Source organism: Mauremys reevesii, linkage group 6 (assembly GCF_016161935.1).
Source record: "Mauremys reevesii isolate NIE-2019 linkage group 6, ASM1616193v1, whole genome shotgun sequence".
Classification (NCBI taxonomy): Eukaryota; Metazoa; Chordata; order Testudines; family Geoemydidae; genus Mauremys; species Mauremys reevesii.
Genome location: NC_052628.1, coordinates 113,408,138 through 113,436,020, shown reverse-complemented (window position 1 = coordinate 113,436,020; position 27,883 = coordinate 113,408,138). Strand labels below are relative to the sequence as shown.

Genomic DNA, 27,883 nt, shown 5'->3' with positions numbered 1-27,883 from the left:
AGGAGTTGCCAGACTAGACTCTCTAGGGCTAAATTCTTGGCTCTGAATCTGCCAGCTTTGTGCAATGGGGCTGGTGCAGGGAGTGTAATTTAAAAACACTTCTAAGCTGTTCCTACCCCAACCTGGGCTCATCTCATCTGTGCAGAGTATAAAGTTCGCCTCCCTCTTCCTCCAGTTCTCAAAGTTGTAAGGTCTGGAAAACTCAAACTCACAGCAATGAAAATCTCCAACAAATCCACAGTGTCTTCTGCTGAGAGCAATTGCCCGTGAATAAAATATGCGTTTGCAATGGAGAAGCTGGGTTGGGATTGTCTGAGGCTCTGTCATAGGAAAAATAATATGTGGAAATTTTACCCTGTAATCTCTCAACCAAAACGTCTCTTTCTGCATTGTTGCTACTTCAGAAGAGACCCACCAAGAATCAATGATACACTGGCCCTCCTCAGTATGAAAGAGCAAAGGCCCAAGTCATAAAAACATAATCTGGCCCTTTTCAGGCAATTCTTACATACTTTACTTGGGGAAGTGTGGAATGCACCTCTTGCCATGTAAATTAGGATTTTTGGCAACCCCTTCAAAGTATTGTTTCCATCTTAAAACAATACCCTGCATTGCACACCCAGTGCGGGGAGAGCTTCAAAGGGGACAGGTACAGATAGGAACAGGAGTGGATTAGAGTAAAATAGGTCCATGTATACTGTTCCTCCATTTTGGAATCTCTTTACTGAATAAAATGATTGTGAGCATGGCGTTGCCTCTGCCATACCAGAGGAACCCTCAGGTGAGAGGACGAGTTACCAAACCAGAAATAAAAAGCTTAGAACAAAATTTGCATTTCTTTCTACATGCCCCAACCCTCCCGCAAACAAAAACAAAACAAAAACACACCATCTTAACGACAGAACAAAACAGTCACACACACACACACCCCGCCACAAACCCCCCCCAGACAAACCCAAGATAAAAACCAAAAACAACACACAAACCCAAAAACAAATCCTAAACCCCAAATAAATACTTGCAGGGCACTCCATGTCTTAGCAGCCCAACAGAATCTTAGGTCTGGCCTTCACCTTCCCGTTTTACCAGTATAATTATGCTGGTTAGGGTGTGATTTTTACCTAATACTGGGAAAAGTCACAGCATGAACATAATTATACTGGTCTAAAGGTGCCCTATATACTGGTATATCTTATTCCCCTTCCCTTGCAGCAATAGGATATATCAGTATAGAAGTGCTTAGACTGGTGTAACTATGTTCACATTAGGGAGGTTGTGCCATTGTATGGGGGTTAAAAGCGACAAAGAGTCCTGTGGCACCTTATAGACTAACAGAAGTATTGGAACAGAAGCTTTCGTGGGTGATGAAGTGGGTATTCACCCATGAAAGCTTATGCTCCAATACTTCTGTTAGTCTATAAGGTGCCATAGGACTCTGTCGCTTTTTACAGAGTCAGACTAACATGGCTACCCCTCTGATACTTGAATATTGTTAAAGTGGTAGAATTTTCTAAATTGGATAGGCCTACACGTTTAGCCTGTGCCCTGTTCTCCTTCACCATTCTCTCTGCACAGGCTTGAATTAAGCTCCTTCTTTGTAACCCTTTCGCCAATTAAATTAGAGCAACAAAGCAAAGAAGACACCATTAATATTGAAATGTTCTCATTGTACAGTGAAAGGAAAGAAATATTTTGCCATGTGTTTATCGTAGTTCTATGGTCAACTGCCTTATCACCTACGCACTTGCCCAAATGCAGGTACGCACATCAGTACATTTTCAACCTTTTTTTTTTTCTTTTTTATACCAAAAGCAGACTCTTCAGAACCCGGTGTAGATTAATGGGGTCAACACAATTTACTTTGTGCTTTAGTAATGAGCCAGTCCTTTCATTTTTCACACTGCATGTCAGTGGAATAGATAAAATGTTTCAAAACACAATTTCTGTTTCTCATTTTTAGGTTCACATGATTTATAAATCATGGGCCTTTTTTGTTGTAAATATGTAGCTATCATTCCTAAACTATTATAGTTTCCAGAAATATGTATACAGTTATATCAATATTAAAATGTACCTATTTTGACCTGAGAGTTACTTACAAGACTGGCAATGAGCTGTGATCCTGACTCTACATATAAATCTGTTTCTTGGAATGTTAGCTGCACACCATTTAGATGACTGTGGTGCATAGAATTTTCTTCACTTTTTGTTACTTAATTAGGTCCCCGAATTCCAGGACAAATATTAGTAAAAAAAATATGTGCACAATTTAAGTATTCTTGATGTTGCTTTGCTTGATTACAAAGTGAAAATGCATCCAACTAATTCAGGTTCATACCTAGACCCAGATAGCAATTTGCTATTTGGCTGAATGTTTCTTTTAGATATAGAATTTTTTCAAGTTATCTAATTTAGCTGTGCAAAGTAGTAGCTTCTTATGCGGACATGCAATAGACTTATATAGCATATTCATTTTAAAGGTCTGATACGAGAAATAAACTTTATTCATTGGATAGCTAAAGGAAGAGTAAAATACATGAGTTTCAGAAAAAACATCAAATGAAGAAAAAATAACAAACCTGAATATAAGAACCGAGCGGATGCTGAGACCACATCAAAATCTTAAACGCACAAGCAAAAGAGTGAGTAAGAGAAAAAGGAAACTACTGAATCAGAAGAGAGAGGGAAAAAAGCTATTTTTGTGCCAGGAGATAAAAAAGCTGGAGGCCAGCAGCCTTTACTACTTCTGAAGGCTGTGACTTCTTTTCTTTAAAAGATCTCTTTCAAAAGAAAGGAGGAAATTAATTTTAATATATCTTTGCAGTTATTCCCGGGTTGTTAATCACATTAACACACACTGCATAGACATCTGTATCTTAATATAATAAAATGGGATTGTAGGTTTTTACTCAAATGCAAAGCTTATAAGGAAACAGTAAAAGTTGTTCATTTACCCTCCCCAACTGAACTCCATTCTTAGGGTATGTCTACACAGCAACTAAACACCCGTGGCTGGCCCACGCCAGCTGATTTGGGCTTGCGGGGCTTGGACTGCTGGGTTGCTTCATTGCTAACTTCTGGGCTCGGGCTGGGAGATAGGAGAATCCCAGAGCCCGGGCTCCAGCTGTGAGTTTTCCTTTGCTGTACAGATATACCTTTAGAGACCCATTTTCAGTCTGGTTAGTTATTATATCTTATGATTTTACACTAAAAATACTGATTTCATTTAAAAACAATAGTAATTTACGAAGAACAAATAGACCCTCTCCTTCATTCTGATTCCCAGAAATTATTTCAACCTACTCCAATATCCAGCTGTTTTCCTGATAGTACAGTGGTCTGCAGCAGCAAACTGCCCTCTGGATACAAATGGTGCATGCCCATTTATGTAACAAGTTTATATTTTACTTGTCCTAGTTGTTGAATGTAGATGTTTCTCTGTAAGAGTATTTCTAAGGCACCTATCACCATGGTACTTAAAATTTCTCCTTTTCACAGGCATGTCCCTGGGAATTGATTTTTTTAAAATTAATTTCAATTAAGTATGCCTTCATTAACTCCCACAAACTCAATATTGCCAACTTTAAGCATTCCAAAATAGTAGTTCAGGTCTCAAAAATCATACAATTGTCTTTAAAATCATGAGATTTTTAAAATAATAGATTTGGGGTTCTTTTAATTTGCCTTCCTGTTTTTGAATCCTTAGGGTTCATGCTTTCAAGTTTCTGCAACCATGAAAGAGAAAAACTTCCTTTTTTTTTAATGAAAGCTGAGATTTTGATGTATTCATGACTCCAAGAGCCGACACCTGAAGAAAACCACCAGATCTTACAAGACCCACAATAAAACTGACAGACAGCAACACTGGAACCCTGATTTTGTTGTAATGATTGCAATGCTAGAATTTGCATTGTTTGAGGTAGTTTTTAAACTTCATAGCAGCAGTAGGGCATTACTAAACTCGAGTTAGATGTCAGAGAGAATACACCATTCTCAAAAATGTTAGGATATCTAGTGGCTATAAATAACAGCCAATGGTCTACTAGTTATTTCAATAGGCCAATTTACAAACTATCATGCAATGTATTTTGTGGCAGACACATGGGGATGTAAGGTGGGTTTGGTGACCTTTGTGATTTGTAGGTAATCCTGCAAGTTTTCCTGACTGACAGCAGCCGGATAACTCACATGAATGAGGACGATTTAGATGAACAGAAGGGTTGTACGCTCAGCCTCAGACTATTACTAATGACTTGCAATTCAGTAGTGCTGAGGGGCCTTAACTGGAGATCAGGGGCCCAAAGTTCTAGGCAAAACACATAACAAAAATATGGTCCCTGCCATTAATTGCTTTCAAGTATAAAACAAGAGGATAACGGATGGATACAAACAGGTAGGCAGAGCACCTGGGGACAATGAGACTTATGAGCAGTGGGATAAGTAGTAGAACCAAGACAAGATGCCTAATCATAATAAAAAATGTTTAATGACACCATGGCAGAGGTATTTTTAAGAAGGGATCTGAAGCAGGAAAACTGGCCTATCTGAAAACCCAATTGATATGCCTATAAGAAACATGACTGCACATAATTGTGAATGTTTCCTAACACTGCTCTGCTAGACTGCAAAGAAAATTTACCTCAGAGTGATGACCTGTCACATCCCAAACAAATGCTATCAATTGGAATTAGTTTTACAATGACTCTGAAGCTTTATTTGGAGGACTGTAGGTGTGTTTGTTTATTTAGGAAAGAGATCAGTCCAGCAGAAAGGTCTGCCTGAATGCTATCACTGCTTACTACGTTTTCTTTGCAATTTTCTCCAGTCTATGGTAGATTGGACTTTCTGTAGTAGCTGGTCTGACTGACAGTAACCACACACACACATATATATACACGTGGTTCATAGTTTTTCAGTGAAAGAAAAGCTGTTAAATCAAACATGGGCTGTCAGGCTAGAAATAAAGGCATCACTGAGAGAATACTTTGTGTTCACAGTGATTTGTGGATAAAGGCCGCGGAAGTGTTCCTGTTACCGTAAGGGAGTGCCAACATGTCAGTCTTTGCATTAACAACCTGCTTTCTCTATCAGCTACTGTATAGTTTTAGGCATACACTCCTCAGTGTTTCCTTTAGCAAACCTTTACCTGTACAAATAGTGTCAATGACCTGAAAGGGCCTTAAAGAGGGATTACTTGCATGAGTAGGGACTATTGGCAACATGCGTAGTGAGGTTTCCTTGGACTTTTTGTTTTTTTGTTATTTTTAAGCACATCAAATTTGTGAATATGTTGATGGCAATTTATTTCCATAGTGAGGTTGAAAAATCAGGCATTCACTGATTGTTATCAGTTTCTGCTTCAGTCACGTTTGCAGACTTTAGTTATAGAGTTCACTATCACAGAAACAATACAGTGGTTCCAAAAATTCCAAACACAGATGTTAAAGCCAACATTTTCAAACATGGGTGCATTTAAATCCATATTCTGTCTCTTCTTGCAAGAGTAGAGAAAACCCAGCCACAGACATCAACATCAAATAACTCTCTCCAACACATTCTAATTTTAAGTCTAATACTGTACGTACAATAGCCTGTATTCGAAAGCTAACATTTCCTGACAATTTCCTATTCTATATGTTGGGAAATAAAAAACTGGTATCTGATACCATTCTGTGTACTTCTGCTGGCAAATGTTAACTTTAACAGCCATCACTGCATTAAGGCTATAATGAAAGGAAAAGTTATTTTGGGATGCATCTACATATTAAAGTATTTTCTTGCTTTGCTGGAAGATCCTAAATAAATGACACCTGGAACAACTGCAAGTACTGTTTACTGTACTTTTTTATTATTAATAAAAATGAAACTCTCTCAGATAGAATTAAAAAAAGTCTCTATTTGTGACACTTTGGGCAACACATGTAGAACAAGCCAATTTTCATGACTCATTTAGCACAAGAATTACACAATCTGACAAAAGTTAATAGCAGACATTTTTATTTATCTAATTTTTCCCCCAGCATTCTAGTTTTCAGTAAGGTCCTGTGGTTTTAGTTCTATTTTCTAGTTAAGTTCTCTGAGGTACATGAAGGTCAAATGATTTGTGCAAGTTACAATATGAGTCAGATTTGGCCTGGACAAGAAACCAAGATCCTCTGAGCTCCCAAACCCTTTGCTTTCAAACCACACAACCACATGGGAACATGTTTTCCAAAAACATGGTATTTTGGATGAAACCATATTACAAACGTGGTATAGGCATCTTTCCTATAGTCTAAACGTCCCCCTTCTGTTTTAACAGATCCTATTGCAATGTTGAGCGTGGGTCATTCTAATCAAAGAGTTTTACTTGTGTTCTGAAATATCACATGTAGATCTTCTTATACCCACTGAATTTCTAGTTATGAAGTTACATACTTGGCCACCCTTTCACAGCATCACAGATCTTCCCATTGCTCACTAAGTAAGACCTTTGGGGTAGAGAGATTCTCTCACAAAAAGGTTTCAACCTCTAGTATTTTGGAGGTGTCAAGACAGACAAGTACATCTTTGTATGCAGTGTTGTCATAGATGTGTTGGTCCTTAAAGAGACAAAGAGGGTGATGATCTTTTATTGGGGAGAGAGACAAGTATTCGAGCTTACAAAAGCAGCTCTGTGTAAGCTCAAAATCTTGTCTCTCTCACCAACAGAAGTTAATCCAATAAAAGGTATTACCTCACCATCCTGTCTCTCATAGGCCTGGTCTACACCACGAGTTTATCTCGAATTTAGCAGTGTTAAATGGAATTAATCCTGCACCCGTCCACACAATGAAGCCCTTTACTTCGATATAAAGGGCCCTTAAAATCGATTTCTGTACTCCTCCCCGACGAGGGGAGTAGCGCTGAAATTGGTATTGCCATTTCAAATTAGGGTTAGTGTGGCCGCAATTTGACGGTACTGGCCTCTGGGAGCTATCCAACAGTGCACCATTGTGACTGCTCTGGACAGCAATCTGAACTCGGATGCACTGGCCAGGTGGACAGGAAAAGCCCCGAGAACTTTTGAATTTTATTTCCTGTTTGCCCAGTGTGGAGCGCTGATCAGCACAGGTGACCATGCAGTCCCAGAATCAAAAAAGAGCTCCAGCATGGACTGTACAGGAGATACTGAATCTGATCTCTGTACAGGGAGATGAATCTGTTCTATCAGAAATCCGTTACAATAGACGAAATGCCAAAACATTTGAAAAAATCTCCAAGGCCATGATGGACAGCGGCCACAACAGGGACTCAACACAGTGCTGTGTGAAACTTAAGGAGCTGAGACAAGCGTACCAGAAAGCCAAAGAATCAAATGGACGCTCATGGAGGGAGGGGCCACTGATGACTGTAGCTATCCCACAGTTCCCTCACTCTTCGAAAACCATTTGAATTCTGGGCTGAGCTCCCAGTGCCTGAAGGGTCAAAAACATTGTCGCGGGTGGATCAGGGTATATGTCATCAGCCCCTCCCCCACACACCCCTGTGAAAGCAAAGGGAAAAAAACCATTTCTTGCCTTTTTTCAATGTCACCGTACGTCTACTGGATGCTACTGGCAGACGCGGTGCTGCAGCGCTACTCAGCAGCATCCCCTTTCCTTGCCTTGCGGACGACAGACATTATAGTATGACTGGTATCCATCATCGTCATCCTGTGGATGAACCTGGCTGGCCTTCGTGAGGTCGGTTGGGGGCCTGGGCAAAAATGGGAATGACTCCAGGTCATTCTCTTCTTTAAGTTTTGTCTAATGGAGAGTCAGTCCTGCCAAGAATGTCAGGCAAGCCTACTAAAGAACCAGAGGCAAACGGCCGCTCCGGGTCAGAGCACCAGACATCCCGCAGAAATAATGAGCTGCATGCCATTCTAGGGGCTGCCCCTCCAACAACCCCACCCTTTGCTTCCCTCCTCCCCCAGCCCTCCTGGGATACCGTGACAGTGTCCCCCCATTTGTGTGATGAAGTAATAAAGAATGCATGAATAAGAAACAACACTGACTTTATTGCCTCTGCAAGCAGAGATCAAAGTGGGGAGGGCAGGGTGGTTGGCTTACAGTGAAGCAGAGTGGTTTATTCTGCACTTGCAGAATAGTGGTTTATTCTGCACTTGCTCAGCTTATAGTTGAAAATGGGAATCTGTGACAAGCACTAGGATAGAAGCACAGGCAGGACTGAATCTCCATTTGTGTGTGGGCCTTTGGTTGACACTGGTAAAATACAAAATGTCCCAGGATATGTATGTTGGGGACAGCTCTAAACGGCAGCTTAATTTTTTTATTTGCAGCAAAATGTAGAGGTCTAAGTATCTGATTGTGAGCCCTGGTAGCAAGGGGTAGGCGCGACCACGCGGTGCTGCTGACTGGGAGAGCAGCCTGAGGCAGAAGCCTCCAGCTGCCATGATATTCCAGGCAGGACTGAATCTCCATTAGACAAAACTTAAAGAAGAGAATGACCTGGAGTCATTCCCATTTTTGCCCAGGCGCCCCCGACCGACCTCACCAAGGCCAGCCAGGATCATCCACAGGATGACGATGATGGATACCAGTCATACTGTCGTCCGCAAGGCAAGGAAAGGGGATGCTGCTCACCAAGGCCAGCCAGGAGCACCCATGACAGCAGCAGATGGTACAGTATGACTGGTAACCATCTTTGCTACCTTGCAAAGGGATGCTGCTGTGTGGCGAGAAATGTTTTTTTTCCCTTTGCCTTTGAAAAAAGGCTGAATGGGCTCCATGACTGCCGTGCTATGGCGTCTGCCCGGGCAATCCAGGGAAAAGGACGCGAAATGATTGTCTGCCATTGCTTTCACAGAGGGAGGATTGACTAACGACATTTACCCATAACCACCCAGGACAAATTTTTGGCTCCATCAGGCATTGGGATCTCAACCCAGAATTCCAATGGGCAGGGGACACTGCGGGAACTATGGGATAGCTATGGGATAGCTACCCACAGTGCAACGCTCCGGAAGTCGACACTAGCGTCGGTACATGGACGCACACCGCCAAATTAAAGTGCTTAGTGTGGCCGCATGCACCCGACTTTATACAATCTGTTTCCAAAAATCGATTTCTGCAAAATCGGAGTAATCCCGTAGTGTAGACATACCCTAAGTATATCCTTGGCTGTAATGCTGCTGAAGGAGAGTAATTTACTCACAACTATTTCATTTCCTTTAGGTGAGGCTTTCAGCAGCTATGTTTCACTCCTCAGCCAAGTGTTCGTTATTTCAACTTTGCCCAGCAGAAAGCGTTATTTTCTGTACTCCAGGTGCAAGGATATGCCCAATATTTTTGTTGTTAATGCACGTTAACTGTGCGCACTGATGGGACAAATAGGCCCCAAAGCCTCAATTTTGCTATTTAAAGAAATCCATTTAAAGACATCCTAAAAAGTGCTTTTAAACTAAGAGTCTCTACAAGTCACTATTCCAAGATTCTTTACCAAGAACTGAACTTGGAGAAAGAGTACAGAAAAAGGAGGATTACTCAAGGTTCATCTTTATCCCATGCATTGTTGAATGCTTCATTTTCATTTTCCCGCCAATATGTGGCTCCCTACAAAAGATATCAATCTGAACTGAATTTAGGAAAAGGTCTTTTATAAATGAGGCATCATTTCCTCCCACTGTAAGGTACTGGCCCTCCCACAGGGATTTATTCCCCCCGCCCCTCAATCTCCAGATATAAAACTACATGCCTGCTTTAGGCACTGACAGAAGTTCTTCAAACCACAGTCTCAAAGGAACCCAAAAGGAAAATAAATCTGTCCTATTAAGTCAAAAGGGCCAAACTTCCACATGGTTTCTCCCATGATGAGGCCACAAATTCAACAAGGATACTTAGAATATTTTACAGAAAAGTTGTTTACTCAAGATGCATTAGTTTTACTTGTGGATGTAGTAGATTCACTGAGAGGGGCAGTGGGGAAAGAAAGAAATATCTATAGCTTTAAACTGTCAGAACCTCAAACCAGATTTAGGGTTCACAGAAAGGACTTGCCACAGCATTTTCTAAACTTGAAGTTCAAATTACAGTCGCTTCAGCTATGTGAGCTAGCGTTGGTTTGTTTTTGGAAAACAAAACTGTTGTGAAGCCTCGAGTCAGACATATGCCAACAGTGTCCAATATGTCAATCTCCATTATTTTGAGGATCAAGTAGACTAGCAGAATTCACTTGTATTAAAGTATCATCCTTGACTGCCAAACAAGTATTAAATTAGTTATGATAAAGCTGTTTTCATGCAGAATAAGAGATGAACGATAATGAGTTGCAAAAAAAATAAATTCCATTAGGAGTGCCAGTCGAGTCAAATTCAGAGAGATTCTTTATGGAAAGAGTGCATGCAATAATGGTGTTTTTTCTCAAACCAAAACCAAAACACTAAGTGACTTTCAAAACTCAGGTTATTTTTCTGGCCCCTGATAAGTATTTACAGGCTATGGGCCAGATCCTCAGGTCTGAATAACTCCAGTGACTTGAATGCAGCTATCTAGATTTACAGCTGAGAATCTGGACCTATAGTTTGCTGATTTAACAATTGCATAACACATTTTTTTTAATTTCCCATGGATTATAACTGGGTCTAAACCAGTTAGTACAATAGTCAAGATATATTAAACAGGAAAAAACAAAATCAGGAAAGATTTTATGCCTGGGCTGGTAAATTATCTGCCTACTCTTTCCATGATGACAGGAATGACAAAAATTCAAGACATGTATGGCAAACTATATGGCAAAGATATAGCATAGCTGGATCTTCTATCATCCTCACAAACTGATTGTACTCAACCTTTTACACAACAATACTCACAATTTTATGCAGGAAACATGCAAAAAAGTGCTGCATTATAAAACTAGCAGCATATATCATCTTTAATAAAAAAAAGCAAGAAGTATAGCAGCTATTTCCTTCAATCGGAGCTTTAGACGTGTGTTAGTTTTAAGTCACAATTGCTCTGAAAGTGCTTACATGAAATCATCAAAAAAAACCAACTCGAACAACATCAAACACAAAAACACAAAGTAAAAACAAAAATCAGACCTCTCACAAACATATTTAAAGTGCAGAAATCCTTAAGGTATCAAATTTGAATTCACTTTTTCATTCAAATAGTACCTTTGATGGTAAAATACAATAGTTATCAGACATGTACCATATCCGTGATTTATAACTGATGATTTTACAGTATGTTACAAACTCATTGTTTCTTCACATATAAATATGTACAGTATAAGAGAATTAATCCTATGAAATACATTTGATATGATCAATTTAGTCTATAGATCATCAGCTGCAACTTCCCAGTTTACTCGACCATGGCTAAATTCACAGTCTATGCACTTTTAAAATATACCGATCTAAAAACACCAGGAGACTAAATACTGCTCCTCCTGTTTTAGAACAGAAAGTCATTGATGGCCAGACTCTGACTCCTGATGCCAATTCCTGAGTTTACAGAACTTGTTTTCCCTTTAGGCCTGAATCAACATACAAACAGCATTACTGTGTAGGGTTGGCGAAGGATGAACAAGCCCCTCACACTGAAGAGATTCTATTGTGCTTCCCAATTCCAGGAGCACCCCGGTTCTTAAAGTTGCCCTTTGCAGAGTGGGTTGTGGGAAGCAGAGCCCCCCACCAACACCACAACTGCCTTCTCTATCAACATTAAAAGAAAACCCCTAACAACCCTCCAAATCAGGCCATGCCTGCTAAGTTGAACAATGCTTTACAGTTAAGAAGAGATGCGCATTTTCAGTGTTCTCCTGGGGGGGTGGGGGGGACACAGATTAGCACCCAGGTCGCACTCTCCAGCAGCACCTGGCCTAGGCCAGGGAAGCTAATGATCCAATCAGTGGACCATATTCAGTGATGAATCCTGGTCACGTGTCACCTGAGGCACGTTGCACATATGCTAAGGAGAATGATCTCAGGGAAAATGATATTAAGGCTTCAGTGCTCTTTGTGTCACAAACTCTACAGGGACGGGATGAACAGATGAAGCCCTGAGTTTCCAGTCAACAGGGTGCCAAGTTAAATCCCTGCTCTACTAAAAGATCCTGATATTTACGTGCCGCACGACTACAACATAGTGTTTGATTTCGACCATAGGAATAATGGTCTATTGGCAGAGAAGGTCTGCCAGAGTTTAAGAAAAGCCACAGCCAAGCTCTGCCTAGACAATATTGCCTTCACCTCACTCCCTGAGTCCACTCACCTGAGAGCTGATGAAATCCAGCTAATAAAAAGTGATGTCAGTGGCCTTAAGATTTGAGGAAGTAATAGACATTCATGAAAAGTAAGCGGTCACCATCATATGAGCTGTGTCTATATGCCAGCGTGGGGAATTAGCTCATTAAAACTGCTGAATGATATGGGCGGTTGCTTTATATTTAAACAACAAACCTCTCTAATGCATGACAAAGATGTGCAGAAACACTTGTGAGGTGCACTGTATGTCAGTTACAGCAGACAGACAGCATACATATTGAAAACATTTTTTTAAAAAGTCAGTCTCCACAGTATTGGCTGGTTTTCATCCTACCATGTAACAACTGCCTGTCAACCAATCAATCACCTGGGTAGGGGAGAAGTTACTGATAATACAGTGGAATTTGCTTTAACCAACTGCATATGTTGAGAAGTAGGTGACTTCCTGCTACACTCCTTTAACCAAGCAAAACGAAAATTACCCCCCAGCCCTGAGGATTAATTAGGTTTGCAAGAGCTCACTATATTACCTTAGTTATTGTTTGCCGCATTTCATTTCAGTTTGGTACCCTGGTTGTGAAAGAGTTTCAGAGTCAGTACAAAAAATTAAAGTCTCTTGTGCAATTCATAACTGTGGCAGGAAAAAAACCCCATCAACAAGCAGTTCTACCCTTCCAGATGTTTACCCTGAACTTCCAGATGTTTCCATCACATTTATCTCTCCATTGCAATAGCAAGGGGATGCGTTTAAAGAAAGTGACACTCCTTTCTGGGAAAATGGTTAACAACAACTAAAATTCATTATAATCCTGCGTCCATCTCTATTTCAAAGTCTTGCCGGTTAAGCCAATCGGATCACTCTCACACACTGCCAGTGTCCTTACATTTCAGAGAAAACAAATCGTGCAGGTTTCCCAGTTCCCAGGGAAGTCTAGGTGCAAGCAATCAGGAATTCATTGCTCCACCTATGTCACAGAAGGCAGCTACGGAGTTAAAGTCAATATACATGACTAATTTTGGTAAAATAATATTGACAATGTGCAGGAAGGGAGGCTAAAAAAAGAAGGAATAAATCTGTGGCTCAGTTATAGACAACTTTGTCACACTTCTATCATTTAATTGGGAAGAGTTGTTACTATAATTTCGATGCCAGACACAAGAGCCCAATTCTGCAAACTCTGATTACTGGCTGTAGTGTTTGCTATTTTGAGTAGCTCCACTGACAGCAGTGGCTCCAGGCACCAGTGCTCCAAGTGCATGCCTGGGGTGGCAAGCCGGTCCCTGCGAGGGTGGCAGTCAGGCAGCCTTCGGCGGCTTGCCTGAGGGAGGTCTGCTGGTCCCGCGGATTCGGCGGCAATTCGGCGGCGGGTACGTCGAAGCCGCAGGACCGGCGGACCTCCCGCAGGCAAGCTGCCGAATCCGCGGGACCGGGCTGCTCCCCCAGGCAAGCCGCCGAAGGCTGCCTGACTGCCGTGCTTGGGGCGGCAAAAAAGCTAGAGCCGCCCCTGCCCGCTGACTCCCTCCTATGGAAGCACAGTAGCAATACCACACTGCATTATGGATAGCCTCTAACGAGACTGCATGTGCGCCACGAATGACCTTCACTATTAGTTCATTCGTATTACTACAGAGCAGCGGTTCTCAAACTGTGGGTTGGGACCCCAAAGCGGGTTGCACCCCATTTTAATGGGGTCGCCAAGGCTGGCGTTAGACTTGCTGGGGCTCAGGGCCCAAGCTCAAGCCCCCCGCCTGTGCCCAAAGCCAAAGCCCAAGCCCCACCACCCAGGACCGAAGCCCAAGAGCTGATCCCCGCTGCCCAGGGCTGAAGGTTACAGGCCCCCTTCCTGGGGCTGAAGCCCTCGGGCTTTGACTTTGCTTCCCCCCTTCCCCGGCCTGGGGTGGCAAGGCTTGGGCTTCAGCTTCCCAAGCCCCCCCAGTCCTGGACAGCAGGGCTCAGGCGGGCTCAGGCTTCGGTCCCCCCTCCTGGGGTCATGTCGTAATTTTTGTCGTCAGAAGGAGGTCGCGTTGAAATGAAGTTTGAGAACCCCCTGCCATAGAGACTATGGAGAGACAATCCCTGCCGTGAGCCGCTAACATTTTAAATAGATAAGACACTTCTTTGCTCACCCTGCGTGTATCCCCATGTTACAGATTGGAAACTGAGAAACAGAGATTAAGGGCCAGATTTTTAAATGTCTTTATCCACCGAAATATGCAGATATTTCCTTAGTGCTTTTAGGAATTCCACTTGCAACCGATCTGTATGCTTAGACACCTAAACAGGATTAAAAATAATCTGGCCGTTAAGTAATTTTTCCAAGGTCACACAAGTAGTCTAAGATCATGAACTTCGATCTCTGGATTCCTGGTTCACAGCTTTAATATCTGTCTCTCTCATATAGCAGTGAATGTTTCTGGCCCTGCATTTGGCTAGTGAAGAAGATTCAGATAAGAATCTAACTAAAAACTCAATAGGAAAACTGGTTTAAACTTCATCCTAAAAGTGTTTGAAGATAAGCAATAAAAAGGAAAAAGATGCATGTTTTAAGCTTGTTGTATCAATTAGGTTCTTTCTGCAAATTCCCTTTTCTACTTTAATAACACACTGCAATTATGAAATGCTTTCGGCATGATCTGAGTCTCAGCCTAACCGAGACCCAATTTTACGTCTGTGTTTGTTATACGAATCAATTCTGCATAAGCCCCAGAGCAAAAAGGCATGTTATGGAGAAAGAGCTTTATGTTCTTGTTACATTACAGATTTCAAAAGGAGCCTTGTTAAAAGAAAGGACTCAACTATGAAATCACTTCCTTCTGTTTAAAATATTTTACTCAAGGAAAAAACATAAAAGGGCATGAAAAGCAAAAAAAAAAATAAAGAAAAAAAATCTGTTTTCTGCTTTGACTCAGTCCCAGCATTCAACATCCTAGCAGCTCTGTGGGATGACGCAGTGTGCCAGCTCCCGACCGCTCCAGCCAGAGCTTCAACCCCTCTTAGTCATTGGGAAAACAATGAGCCCTCTTATGCAACTCAATTGGATTCCACCTCACACATGCTGACAGCATAGTCCATCAGAAGAGGATTTTTTTTTCCTTGTGGGTGGCTGTCCTCTTGGAGCAAGGCAATGAGATGTGGGGACGGCAGACACTGTTAGGCATTTACTAGGGCTGATAAACAAGACGTTCTTTTGTTTATCTGCCTCCCCTTGAAACTGCAGTAGGGACGGACGAGAAAAATTCTAGGCTCATTGGCTAACTTCAGAAAGACCAGTTCATGTAAGTTGAGAAATCAAGTGAAAGAATCCCTTGTAGACTGACTTATGGAGTGGTTATTTATGGATTCAGAGGACCATAAAATAAGATCAACATTACATCTCTTTGCAGTGTTTGTTGAATTATATTTGAGGATTCCTCTAGAGCCCCTTCCCTCCACTCATTTTTCATTCTGATCCTCACCTTACCCTCCCCGCCATTGCTGCACAGCAGCTCTGTGTCGAGCAAACCCAATCTTCCCGTTCAAGAGGGCTAGCATGCACCAACTGCATTCTTGAGTCAGCTGCAGGGAATTTCAGGGGAGAAGATCTTTTGAGAATAAAACCAAGGCACTTTCCCCTCTCTCTGTAGAGGGGCTGAGCTTTGCCTCAGAGTTTAATGCACTACATTGCATTAACAGCTAGACCACCAAGAAAGCCCAAGTTCTCCTCTTCTGTGTAATGTACTGAGGCAGAAAGTGAAAGCTGATTTGGAAAGAGCCAAGTAGCATAGAGAGAAATATTCCATGAGTTTTTCCACACGGGTCTGAAAATATATCTTATCCCAAGGCTGGGAAAACCAATCCCAGCACAGTTTCCCTACGGTGTCCTTGTGCGGTAGGTTTGCTATACAGAAAGACATTTAGAAGCTGCTACAACTGAAATCAAGCTCATTTCGCTCACCATGAACATTTTCAACCAGACCTAAAAGCAGGCCCCTAGAAGTAAAGATTATGTTACCCCCTTTCTCTTCCCGCTCCCCATTCAACAGTCTGATTTCTTACTGAGATCCATACTGGCGAATAATACAGTGCGGTTATAGAAAGCTATGCTTTGAGAGTCTCATTGGAAAGCCCAGCTAGAAACTTCCACCTCTGTTGTGCAGTGGCTGCATGAAAGGCATGACTCACTGGCTGATGGATCACCATTAGTCCATGCCAACAAACTGTTGCCCTTAATACTGAGGAATAACTCATCTGAGAATCAGAGGAAAGCAAACCTGAAGGCCAGAGTCCAAATGCATCTGGAGGCCAAAGTGGGAAAGCTAAGTCCATGTTTGCTACGTAGGCAAGTGCGCTGATTTTCAGACGTGCTCAGCATCGGTGACTGTGCAGGTTGTCAACGTCTATGAAAACCATGCAACCTCTTCAAGGCCCTCATTCAGTAAAGCACTTAAATATGTGCTTAAGACCCAATGGGATTTAAGCACATGCTTAAGTGCTTTGCTGAACTGGGGCCTGGATGGTTAACTTTAGAGACCCAAGTTTGAATATGTTGGCTTCAAATATTAATTTTTACTTTTCTTGGTAATCCTTACAGTGGTCATAGCTATGAAATCAGCATTTGCAAACCACAGGCACAAAAGTGATAGCTATAATAACCGTGTGGCTATGGTTGCTGAATGTTGACTTTTAATTGGCTTCTACAGATAAGGAAAATTACTGAAACAGACTGGTCGTCTACCTACTTCAGTCCCTTGGTCCCCACAGTGACCAATGTCAGATACTCCAGAAGAAGCCCCGCATACATATAGCTAATGGCAATAATACACCCAGTAGAGTGGTACAATGAGTTCCTTCCTGACCCCAGTTAGCAGTCAGCCCAATACCCTGGTTCATGAGGATTCACAGCCCTTATAGATTGTCCTAGCAAGTGTAACTACAGCTTCTATTTTTCATGTAAGCATCTAATCTCTTTTGAAAAGGCTACTTCAAGTCCTATACTTAATATCCTGTTACACACAGGATACACATTTCATAAAAGAGTTGGCCATACAGTAAAACAAACATAGTAAAGTGCTGGTAACCTGAGAACTACATTCATTATTGTTTTTTAAGGAAAGCAATTTTATTTATAAGACTTCTCAAGAAGTGTTTTACGGGACTACAGCCAGGTCTACACTAGCACTTATGTGGCAAAACTTTTGTTGCTCAGAGGTGTGAAAAAAACATTCCCCTGAGCAGCACAAGTTTTGCTGGCATAAGCACTCACATGAGCATCTGCCACCGACATAGCTACCACCGCTTGTTGGGCCTGCTTTTATTATGCCAATGGGAGAGCTCTCTCCTGTTGGCGTACTGCAGGCACACAAGCGGTCTTACAGTGGCACAGCTGTACTGGCATTAACTACCAAATGAGATTTACTCAGTATTTTTTACTATTTCAAAGCACTGATAAAAATGCTTACTATTTGTCTGGTTTACAAGATTTAACCAGCCAGTTATATGACAGGAAGTGCTTTACTGCTTCACAGTTGGAAAGAGTGGCAGTTCATCCAAAAGGGAAAATATAGATTTGCTTTCGGAAGATATGCTCAGAGCTGAAGCTTTCTTCTGAACCTCATCTGCCTGCTTGAATTTGGTGAAAGGGAGGTAGAATGGGTCAGGTTTAAAAACAGCGTTGAGTGCAGTAGGGCAGTCCATGAATCAAGGGAAAGTTTACTCATTTTATCCTTCCCAACTCAAAACAATTTTTTCTACCCTAGAGAGAAAAGCAAAACATGATAATGATGCAAGTAAACAGATAATACAGTAACATGGATCGTTGGTAAACTTCCAGCTTGTTCTTGCTATTGCACACAGACATTTGCTCCTCTACCAAAGTGTTAGATAAGTGAGCACACCAACACTTACCTACTTGTATTTATGAAACTAAAGCACAGATTCTTGCCTCTTGCTCCAAGATTAATCAGCAGGCAGTTAAATATAAACTTCCACCAATTCATGTTAATGTAACTAATAATATAACAAAGATGTCCATGCATTTGTATATAACAGAGATCTGAACCTAGCTAGACATATTTTGACTTCACTTAGTGAGATTTAATAGTTTTTGACAACATCCGTCACTGAACAGAGGGAATGGTTTTGTGCCACAGAAGCAAGTCAAGCATTTGTTACCTGGACTGTCTCCAAATATGACAACAGATACCTGTGAGAACGTGCCATTTCTTGAGCAACAAGAAAGGGAAAACACAGCGGGTACTTACCTAGGAGATGAAAAGCATGCAGCAAGTAGCAGCTACCTCTGTGCTACTTCTGTGCTGCAGCTGCTTAGCTCTGCCAAATACACAGGCCTAGCACCAGGAAGACATGCAGGGGATAAAAGTTTCTATGAAAGAGGGTATGTCTGCATTGGGGAGGTTTATAATGGACCAGGAAATGTAAGTGAAGCTTCTCCTGGGGAAGGGGCTGTTTTTGCCTTGTGCATATCAGCATTATAATCCACATCCTGTTTTCCATCACTCCCTGAAGTGTTCCCCTTAAAAAAATTACATTACCAGGATTACCAGGACAGATGTTGAATTATAGAATGACTGAGGTTCAGATATCACTTCCATAAATATGATAATTCCAAGAGTGGTATGAACACTTGGTGTTCGCTCACTCACTCCCTTTCCCATCCCCCACAAATGTATGATGTGCCAATGGGAAGGTTGGGCATGCATGTTCCAGTTCTCCTCTAGCACTAATGAAATGTTTTATTAACTTACGCTATGGGAAACAGAGAGGAGCATTTTTGCTGAAGTAGATACTCACCAAGCACAATGACCACGGTCTTCAGGAGACTCATCATGGTGTCCCGATTTCTGCGGGGCCCAGAACTGTGCCTGGACATTCTCATAGTCCTTTGGCGGACATACCCAAAGATATGAGCATATAGGACCACCATAACCAAAAAAGTGACCAGGTTGAAAACAGCCCAGAAAACCAAGTAAGAGTCACTATAGAGTGGTGCCATATTGGAGCAGTGAGTGATATCACAGATACAGTTCCAGCCGACACTTGGTATAGCACCCATGACAATGGCCATAGTCCAGATGACAACAATTACTACCACCACTCGTCGGTTGCTCATCCGAGTATGCAGCTGCATTCGGAAGACGGTAATGTGCCTCTCAATAGCAATGGCCAGCAAATTGGCTACAGAGGCCGTCAGGCTAGTGTCAATGAGACCCTGGCGAAGAAGCCAGGTGCTTACAGTCAATCTTCTAGTGTTGGGTCCCGTGTTAAACATTAGGTAAAAGTAGGCCAGCCCTGCAAAGAAGTCCGCAGCAGCTAAGTTGGCCATTAAGTAATAAATAGGAAAGTGGAAGCGGCGGTTGACATAAATAGCCACCATAACTAAGAGGTTGGCCAGCATTATGAAGATACAGACGGTAATACCCAGTCCCATCACAAGCTTGCTGACAGTGTTCCATTCAGTGGCTAAGTATTTTCCACTCCGGTTATAAAAGAAGGCAATGTTTTCATTGTAGTAGCACTGGGGTTCACTCATGACTGTGGACTGAAAAAAAAAAAAAAGAGAAAACAGACATCAGAACTGAAAGAGGCATTCCAGTGATTGCAAACTTGCCTCTACAAGTAAGGCAGATACTGAAACAAGGAAACATGAATAATTCTGCAGACAACGTATTTAAATTCATATCCAAGATGACATTACAATTGTTTCAGAGTGGTAGCAGTGTTAGTCTGTATCAGCAAAAAGAATGAGGAGTCCTTGTGGCACCTTAGGGTATGTCTTCACTACTGGCCGGATCAGTGGGCAGCTATCGATCCAGCGGGGATCGATTTATCATGTCTAGTCTAAATGCGATAAATCGATCCCTGAGCACTCCTCTGTTGACTCCTGTACTCCAGCTCGGCAAGAGGTGCAGGCAGTGTCGACGGGGGAGCAGCAGCAGTCGACTCACCGTGGTGAAGACACAACAATAAGTCGATCTAAATACGTTGACTTCAGCTACGTTCTTCATGTAGCTGAAGTTTGCATAACTTAGATCGACCTCCCACCCCCAGTGTAGACCAGGCCTTAGAGACTAACAAATTTATTTGGGCATAAGCTTTCATGAGTGGAAAATATAGTTAGAAGATATATATACATAGAGAACATGAAAAAATGAGTGTTGCCATACCAACTCTAACAAGATTAATCAATTAAGGTGGGCTATTATCAGCAGGAGAAAAAAAAACTTTTGTAGTGATAATCAAGATGGCCCATTTCAAACAGTTGACAAGAAGGTGTGAATAACAGCAGGGGAAAAATTAGCATAGGGAAATAGTTTTTACTTTGTGTAATGACCCATCCACTCCCAGTCATTATTCAAGCCTAATTTAATGGTGTCCAGTTTGCAAATTATTTCCAGTTCCGCAGTTTCTCATTGGAGTCTGTTTCTGAAGTTTTTTTGCTGGAGAATTGCAACTTTTAGATCTGTAATTGAGTGTCCAGGGAGGCTGAAGTGTTCTCCGACTGGTTTTTGAATGTTATAATTCTTGACGTCTGATTTGTATCCATTTATTCTTTTGCGTAGAGACTGTCTGGTTTGACCAACGTACATGTCCATGCTAATTTCCCCCCACTGTTGCTCACAGCTTTAAAAACAGTATTAAAAGAATTGTTAAGCATGTTACTGATACATAAAAATAATTATAAAATTGTTTATCCTCAAAATAATTCAGAATTTTTCAGCCAACTCTATTCACTATGTATAAACCTGTACTTTTAGCATTACTAACACATTAGAACTAAGTATGTGCACAACTGGGAAACAGAACTAGTGGGTAGAGCTGAGTAAAAAACAGCACCTGAAAGATTTTTTTGGAATTATTAAAAGTTATTTCCACTAATGTTTATTTGTGAAAGTCAACACTACTAGGGAAATTCCTGTAAACCAACATGGCAAAAACTTTCCATGTATACACAAAACGTGTTGCACAGCAGGTAAAACTTAAGTTAAGGAATAAAATATCCTTTTCGTTACAATAATTTTACCCTCCACCCTAAACACTGCTCAGTAGGCTGAGCTTAACTTTTATAAGTCTCCAAATAAAGCCCTTTCCTAGAAGTTTGGCCTTTAAGTCCTAATTATTTATCAATTAAAATCTCTTATAGAATCCCTCAATTGAATAGGACAACTCATGTTCAGTGGGTACCTTCAGTAGGACAGACTTAAGGACATAACACATATAGCTTTAAATTCTTTGTTTAAAGATTGTGAGGGAATAATAGCTCAAGTATAAAAGCCCTTGGGAGAGAGGGGAAGTCGTATAGGATTTAATTAGTGAACATTATAAAAAGCTTTGCCAGAATCTGCATTATTATATGAATACCAGACTTTTAGCAAATTTTACAGGAGTAAACTGGATGAAGTTCTAATGCCTGTGTTACGCAGGAGGTCAGACTAGAGGATCTAATGGTGCCTTCTGGTCTTAAATCTATCAATGAATGTTCTCTGTTGCATTCATGCACTAAGTTTAGTATCTGAAAAAGAAATTTCAGCTAGTCGATACCCATATTTATGGTCTGAGCTTCACTGCTGTCTCTCCGCAACTGATTAGGGAAGCCAGTTTTTCTTGCAAATATAGTTTTGAGGATTACATTTTTGTAGTTGTTCTGCAAAATTGAGCTAACTTAAAAAATGCAATCCATATAACAGTCGAGTGCATAGCATTGTCCCCTTCCTGTCAGAACCCCCACCATTCCAAACACACATAAGCAAGCTATGATAAAATGAATGCATTACAGGTAGCAATGTTAAGTGTAATGTATCTCAGTTATGTATAAAAAGCCAATCACCAAGCCAGCGGGAAATATATGCACACACAATGCATATATGAATACAGGGTATGCTTAAACTAGGATTGGTTAAATTCAGGAATGCTATAGAACTTGAGTATCCTAACAAGTACCTGACTGTAGAGTCTAATAATACTGAAGACAGTGGGACACAGTGCTCTACAAACTGCTCTTTCGAGGAGTTTCAAAGGAAGGAGCTTTGCTTTTCAGTGTATGCTAGTCTAAAGTCTGTAACTGCTGGCAAGAGTCATCTCAATTCCCAAGGGAAAGAAAGGCATTTCCACATTTCAGACATGCAGGTGTTTGCTCTTGAGAAGGAAAAGGGCAATTGATTCATGCTCTCTATTGGAGTTTGAAGAGACCTCAAGAGGCACATCTGGGATAGTAATCAGGTGTGGTTTGCTGACATAGTTCAAACAGGGGAGCTTGCAGCTGATTAAGCTCTCCTCTTTCCAGCACACATCTTTAAAGAAGAGTTAACCACCCATCTACTGACTCTGAGATTCCAAGGCAATGCATTTATATACTGAATAGTCCTACATGACAGCTTATGGCCAAGCAATAAAAGAATGGGGGATTCTTTGGACATCCAAAGGGTTAACCTAACAAAATGGCAAAAGCAAACAGACAGACCCGTCCCCAGCTCCTGCCCCTTCAGGAAAAAGGCAGGGAAGTTTATATTTTAATTTCCTGAAGTTTCACTCTCAGCACTTCATAGCCCAGTTAAAAACAGATGTTCAAGGTCCTAAACTTTACCTTATCCATTTAATAGATGATTTCAGCAGAAGTTGATTTAAACTGAATTGCAAATGTTCATTTTAAATACATCTTTTAAAATGTTCAGGAAATAAGTCTATTATGAAGCATAGATGAGACAAATGAAAGGCAGAAGAGAAGGAAGCCAGACTCAGAGTCCCTGCTTAATCACATCAGGCTGAGCTTAGTTCTCAAAGAGCCAATTCCTCCCAACAAAATAAAATAAAAGAATTTGTTAAGAGACCGTCACATTTGTAAAATTGTATTTATTAAAACATTAGTAGAAATAGTTCTAACCAAAGTAAGAAAGGGCCAGGAGATTCAGCACTCAGATTTAATAAATAAAATTCACTCTGCCCCTCTAACCAATGCCCAATCTTCACTCTTACAGGAAAGCCAACTTTGCACAGGGCTCAAAGATTGCTATTTCCTATCTTTTTTCTTTAGACTCATAACTTCCCTTTTTGAAAGACCCCAGTATGGCCAAATCATTGATATAGTCTTGTGACCACCCTGCAGGATATAGTGGGGTGGGGAACCAACATCCTGCCTCAGCTACTCTCCCTCCTCTGCCAGGTGCGTGAAAAACCTGGTATTAAGAGAATTGCAACAGCATCCACTCCATCTCTCTGTGGAATGGCACAAGAGCAGCTCAGGGGCCAGCAAAGAGGTGCCAGTGAGTCAAGAGGACAAGGATATCTGAGGCTGGTGAAGATTCCATCACCACCTTTTCTCTTCTGGTAGAAAATGTGAGTGAGAGGAGGTGCTGGCTGGCTGGAGCAGGAACTTGAGATAAGAGCTATGGAAATTCACTGCAGCAAGACTGGGAACAACCTGATTTTCAGGGTGAAAAACAAATATTGACAAGTTTTCAGAACACTAGCAATTAACTGATATTTTCTAAATGAAGCATATGTTAGCACTGGGAGGGTCTTAAGGGTTAATGGTCACGGTATATAAACCCTGCTGGGACCTGACAGTTTCAAAGCTCATTAGTGAACAGCTCTAAAATTAGCTCCCCAGCCTACCTAAAAAAGAAACTCAAGTGCATTATTTTTGATTTCTCATTGTGTAATCTTCAGACCTGAGAGATTCCAGAATGAGCCATTTTCAAGTGTTACTGAAAGCATAAAAAAAAATTTCAAAATCCCCCCAAAAAGTTTCATCAACAAAGCGAAAAGCTCATCAATTAAAATTAAAAATTCTGCCACATTTTTCTTACATTGTTAGAAAACATGTAGAAGGGATGATGGCTTCTTGGTTTTTTTTAAAAGTTGAGGGAGGGATCAAAATTATGCTTATAACAAAACATCAAATAAAACTCAAGGCCTGAATTTTTGCAAAGAGATTCAACTTGTATCCAGCCTTCTTCAAGCCAATGAAACTCAGAGCAGACTGATTGCTTTGCAAGATGAGATCTTGACTACCTTGCTCCCTAATTAACAAAGACCCCCAAGAGAAGCAGTAATCTGAATGCCCTCAGAGAGATCTAGAAGACAGTTTCTTCAACAGAAATTTAAAGTCAGGAAGGATGTGGGATTCTGTACTCAGAGAGACTTGAATTCACATACAGTATTTACTATAGGAGTTGTCAGAAAAAAAGTGCTGCTGCTTTGAATTTAACTACATAACTTTAAATCTGCTGATGTACCAGGAAGACTAGACTTGAGAGAGAAACCAGCAATCCCAGACAGGGGCCCAGAATAAAGGGTAAAAGGTTAGTCAGCATGTGAATAATTCTCCACCCATCCCATAATTACAAAACCATATTTCAGAAAACGAACATTGCAAGTTGAAAAGGGTCTGGGTAGTGGTAAACATGGATTTAGAGCACAGACTAAAATGACTTGGCTGTAGAGTGCAAGATAAAGAGGAGGTACAAAAACCAAGTGTAAAAAAACCCTTTTTTACACAAATCTATTAATCTAAATGTATGTCTGAGTAAAGATATTAACCCTTATTTTCAAGTTCCAAAACTTAGAAGAAAGTAATTGCTGGCTGTGTAGTCCATAAAAGAGGGAACTTTGACACGGAGAGCCTGATTCTCCACTGCCTTACATCATGTGTGGGCATTTACATCTACAATGTGAATGTAAAACATTATCTGGTAGCACTTTATATCCATTTTCCATAGTCCTTTTAGTCTGTCCTCTAAATCCATATGAGAATCATGCCCAGAACGTCCACAGCCTATGACTGCTGAGACCACTACAAAACCCCAAAAGAACTGCAGGCATCAAGAGATGCACTGAAGGAGGGACAACACCTTATTTGATTTTACAGGCAACATTGTGGGGCAGCATTGAACAAGTTTGGCTGCTCACGTACATGAATGGGCAGTGCTAATAACCATACTGCTTCTCTCTAAGGGCGTGTCTACATTACCGGTAGATCTGCAATCGATGTAGCAAGTGTCGATTTAGCAGGTCTGGCGAAGACGCGCTAAATCGATGGGAGAGCGCTCTCCCATCGATTTGTGTACCCCACCTCCCTGAGAAGCGTAAGGGAAGTTGATGGGAGACGCTCTCCCGTTGCCACAGCGCAGTGTAGCCACCGCGATAAGTGCATCAAACTATGTCGACTTCAGTTACATTATTCATGTAACTGAAGTTATGTAACTTAGATTGATTTAGTGCGGTAGCATAGACCAGCCCTTTGGTACATCTACAGTGAAAGTAAAGATGTGATTGTTGCACAGTCAGGCATATCAGTGCTAGCTTTAACCTAGCTAGCACAGGTAACGACTGTAGTGCAAACGTGGCAGAAAGGGCTTCAGTACAGGCCAGTGAGCCCACTGGGTTGTCTGAGTATGTACAGAGAAAATACCTTGTTCCCAGTGAAGTTAACTAGCTCAACGTTGTCTACCAGTCACACAGGTGCTCGGGGAAAGGACTATACATTAGCTGCTTGAGACACAGAAGAGGGAGAATGTGTCAGTAACAGTAGGGCTCTGGATCCAGGTTCACACGTCTGGGTTGAACCCCAGCGCAGAGGAGTTTTTTGTTGCTCCGTTTTTTACTTATGTTACTTGATTGGTTTTCTGGTTATAAACATTATCCTTTGAAGAAAACCCTGGCTGACTATCTTGGTGCTTTTATTTCTCCCAAGCCAACCCAAGTAATAGTCTAGCAAGTGAAACCTGATTCTTTCTTCTGAGACTCAAAATTCATATTTCCAAAGTCATTTATTTTTGAGTCACCTTCAAGATGTAGGCTGAGAGTTCTATTAACAATGGCTCTGCCTCTCATTTATACTGCAGCCATTTAAAACCCCTTCAATCATGTAAAGAGGCCTCAAAGGGGTGGCAATTCTTATATTTACACCCATTTTTAAAGGTGCTTTTACATGGCTCTGGCAATGTAAAAGAGGCTTTAGTGTCAATGGGAATCAAGCCCAATACCCCAATATCTTTAGTACGCTTTTTGAACAAGTTGTGTTGTGGCCCAGTGAAAGCTTGAATGACGATGGAGTGTAGCATCTGTCCTCAATATTGAGAGGTTTATGTGGAAGGAATGAACAGCCACTGAGGACTGTGCAGAAACAAACAGTTTTACCACAAGAAAGCATAATTCATTGGAGACACAGATCCTGTTGGAAGCCACGATTACGACCTCCACAGGTTGTCTGTAAAACCAAAGAGGGTGTTGACCTTCTTTAATGGTTATTCACTGTAAAGTTATTATGAAGAAAAATTCAAAAATAGTTCCCCTGGAATGAAAAAAGAACAGGCAGCAGGAAGTTTGGCTCTCTGACTCTCAAAATCCCTTTCTTACCAAGGGACCTTTGAGCTGTCTGCCAAAGATAAATGGAGTACCGGCAATTTTACTGAAGTTTTGTTTTGAATAGTAAAAGGAATTAAGGTTGCAAATATATGTTTCAGTCAAGTCCAGTTAACCCTTTAAAACATTACTACCGCATGCTCCCAGTCCCCCGCAGATACCCTCACTATCACTGCCAAAAATCATTTCCCTGCTGCCAGGCCAGCAAAAAACAAAACAACAACAAAACACAAAAAAACCCAAAACAACATATTTGGAATTTGTTGTCCAAGGCAGTTGGGGGAAAAGGAGAAGCCGAAAAAAGTTTGGAAAGATTTCAAAAAGTGAAATTAAAAAACAAGCAAACAAGAACATGCTATCACTAAAGGTCCTTTTCTGATATTTCCAGGCTTCTCGGAAGAATTCTACCCTGGAATGAGGAAAATGTAAAGTTTCTGGTGGGTGCTTTCCTTTCGGGAAGTAAAAAGGACTGGCAGAATGAGAAGCTAGCTTCAGTCTTAGGTCTATCTACTGAATGGCTACTACTAGTTCCATAACATACAAGTGGTTGTAGATGAGAACTTAAAATGGAAACTGACATCTTCCAAAAGCATGGAATAATGCTGAGGTAAGGGAGAGGGGATGCTATTCTTCCAAGCTCTACTTGCAAAAATAAGCTCTACTCTCCTATGATGCCTCTCACAGTAAATCATGCAAATGTTCAAAATAGGATCATGCACTTTCCCTGGAATCCTTGAGCTTGTAACCTCTTTGGAGGGGGGTTCAGATATCCCTGGGCTCTGACTTCTTCTTGCACTGGGGGTGAGGGAGGGGTTTGAAGAGTGAGACAGGGTAGGTGTGGTACTCTTCCAAGACAACTCTCTTGTGCTAAAATACCACTGTCACTCAGTAGATTGTGCAGGTCTTCATAATATGGTCCTTTATCTGTACATGCTTTGATGAGGAGAGAAATAGTTAACAATGGTAACATTTAAAAGTATTGCATTAGGCATCTGAGTTAACATCCACTGAGATTACTAGTCCAGTCCACACACAGCTTGTGTCTCAGATTCTGCAAATGACGGTACACCTCACTGCACCAGCCAGCCTTGAAAATGTGGCCCAAATGCACTTCAGCGACCATAATAGCTAGAGAATGACTGTTGTTAATGAAATCCTATATTCTAGACCAAGAAGGCATCACGAAAGAGGTACCAGCTCACCATTTTCAGATAATGCTGAGCACCCAACCTAAGATGATCAGGCTCCTTTAAAAGACGTCAAGCCAGGCAGCCATAAATCACTCACGACCACCT

The 27,883-nt window shown here is 41.3% G+C and overlaps 1 protein-coding gene across 7 annotated transcripts in view; it reads right to left on the bottom strand.

The window, feature by feature from the left end:
- The window catches only part of LPAR1 (lysophosphatidic acid receptor 1), a 102,765-nt gene that overhangs the window by 32,320 nt on the left and 42,562 nt on the right, over positions 1–27,883 (bottom strand). For all 7 annotated transcript variants that reach the window (XM_039544868.1, XM_039544870.1, XM_039544873.1 and 4 more), the window contains one exon: positions 19,020–19,767. In XM_039544868.1, the coding sequence (XP_039400802.1) occupies positions 19,020–19,767 (748 nt within the window). The remainder of the gene's footprint in view (positions 1–19,019; positions 19,768–27,883) is intronic.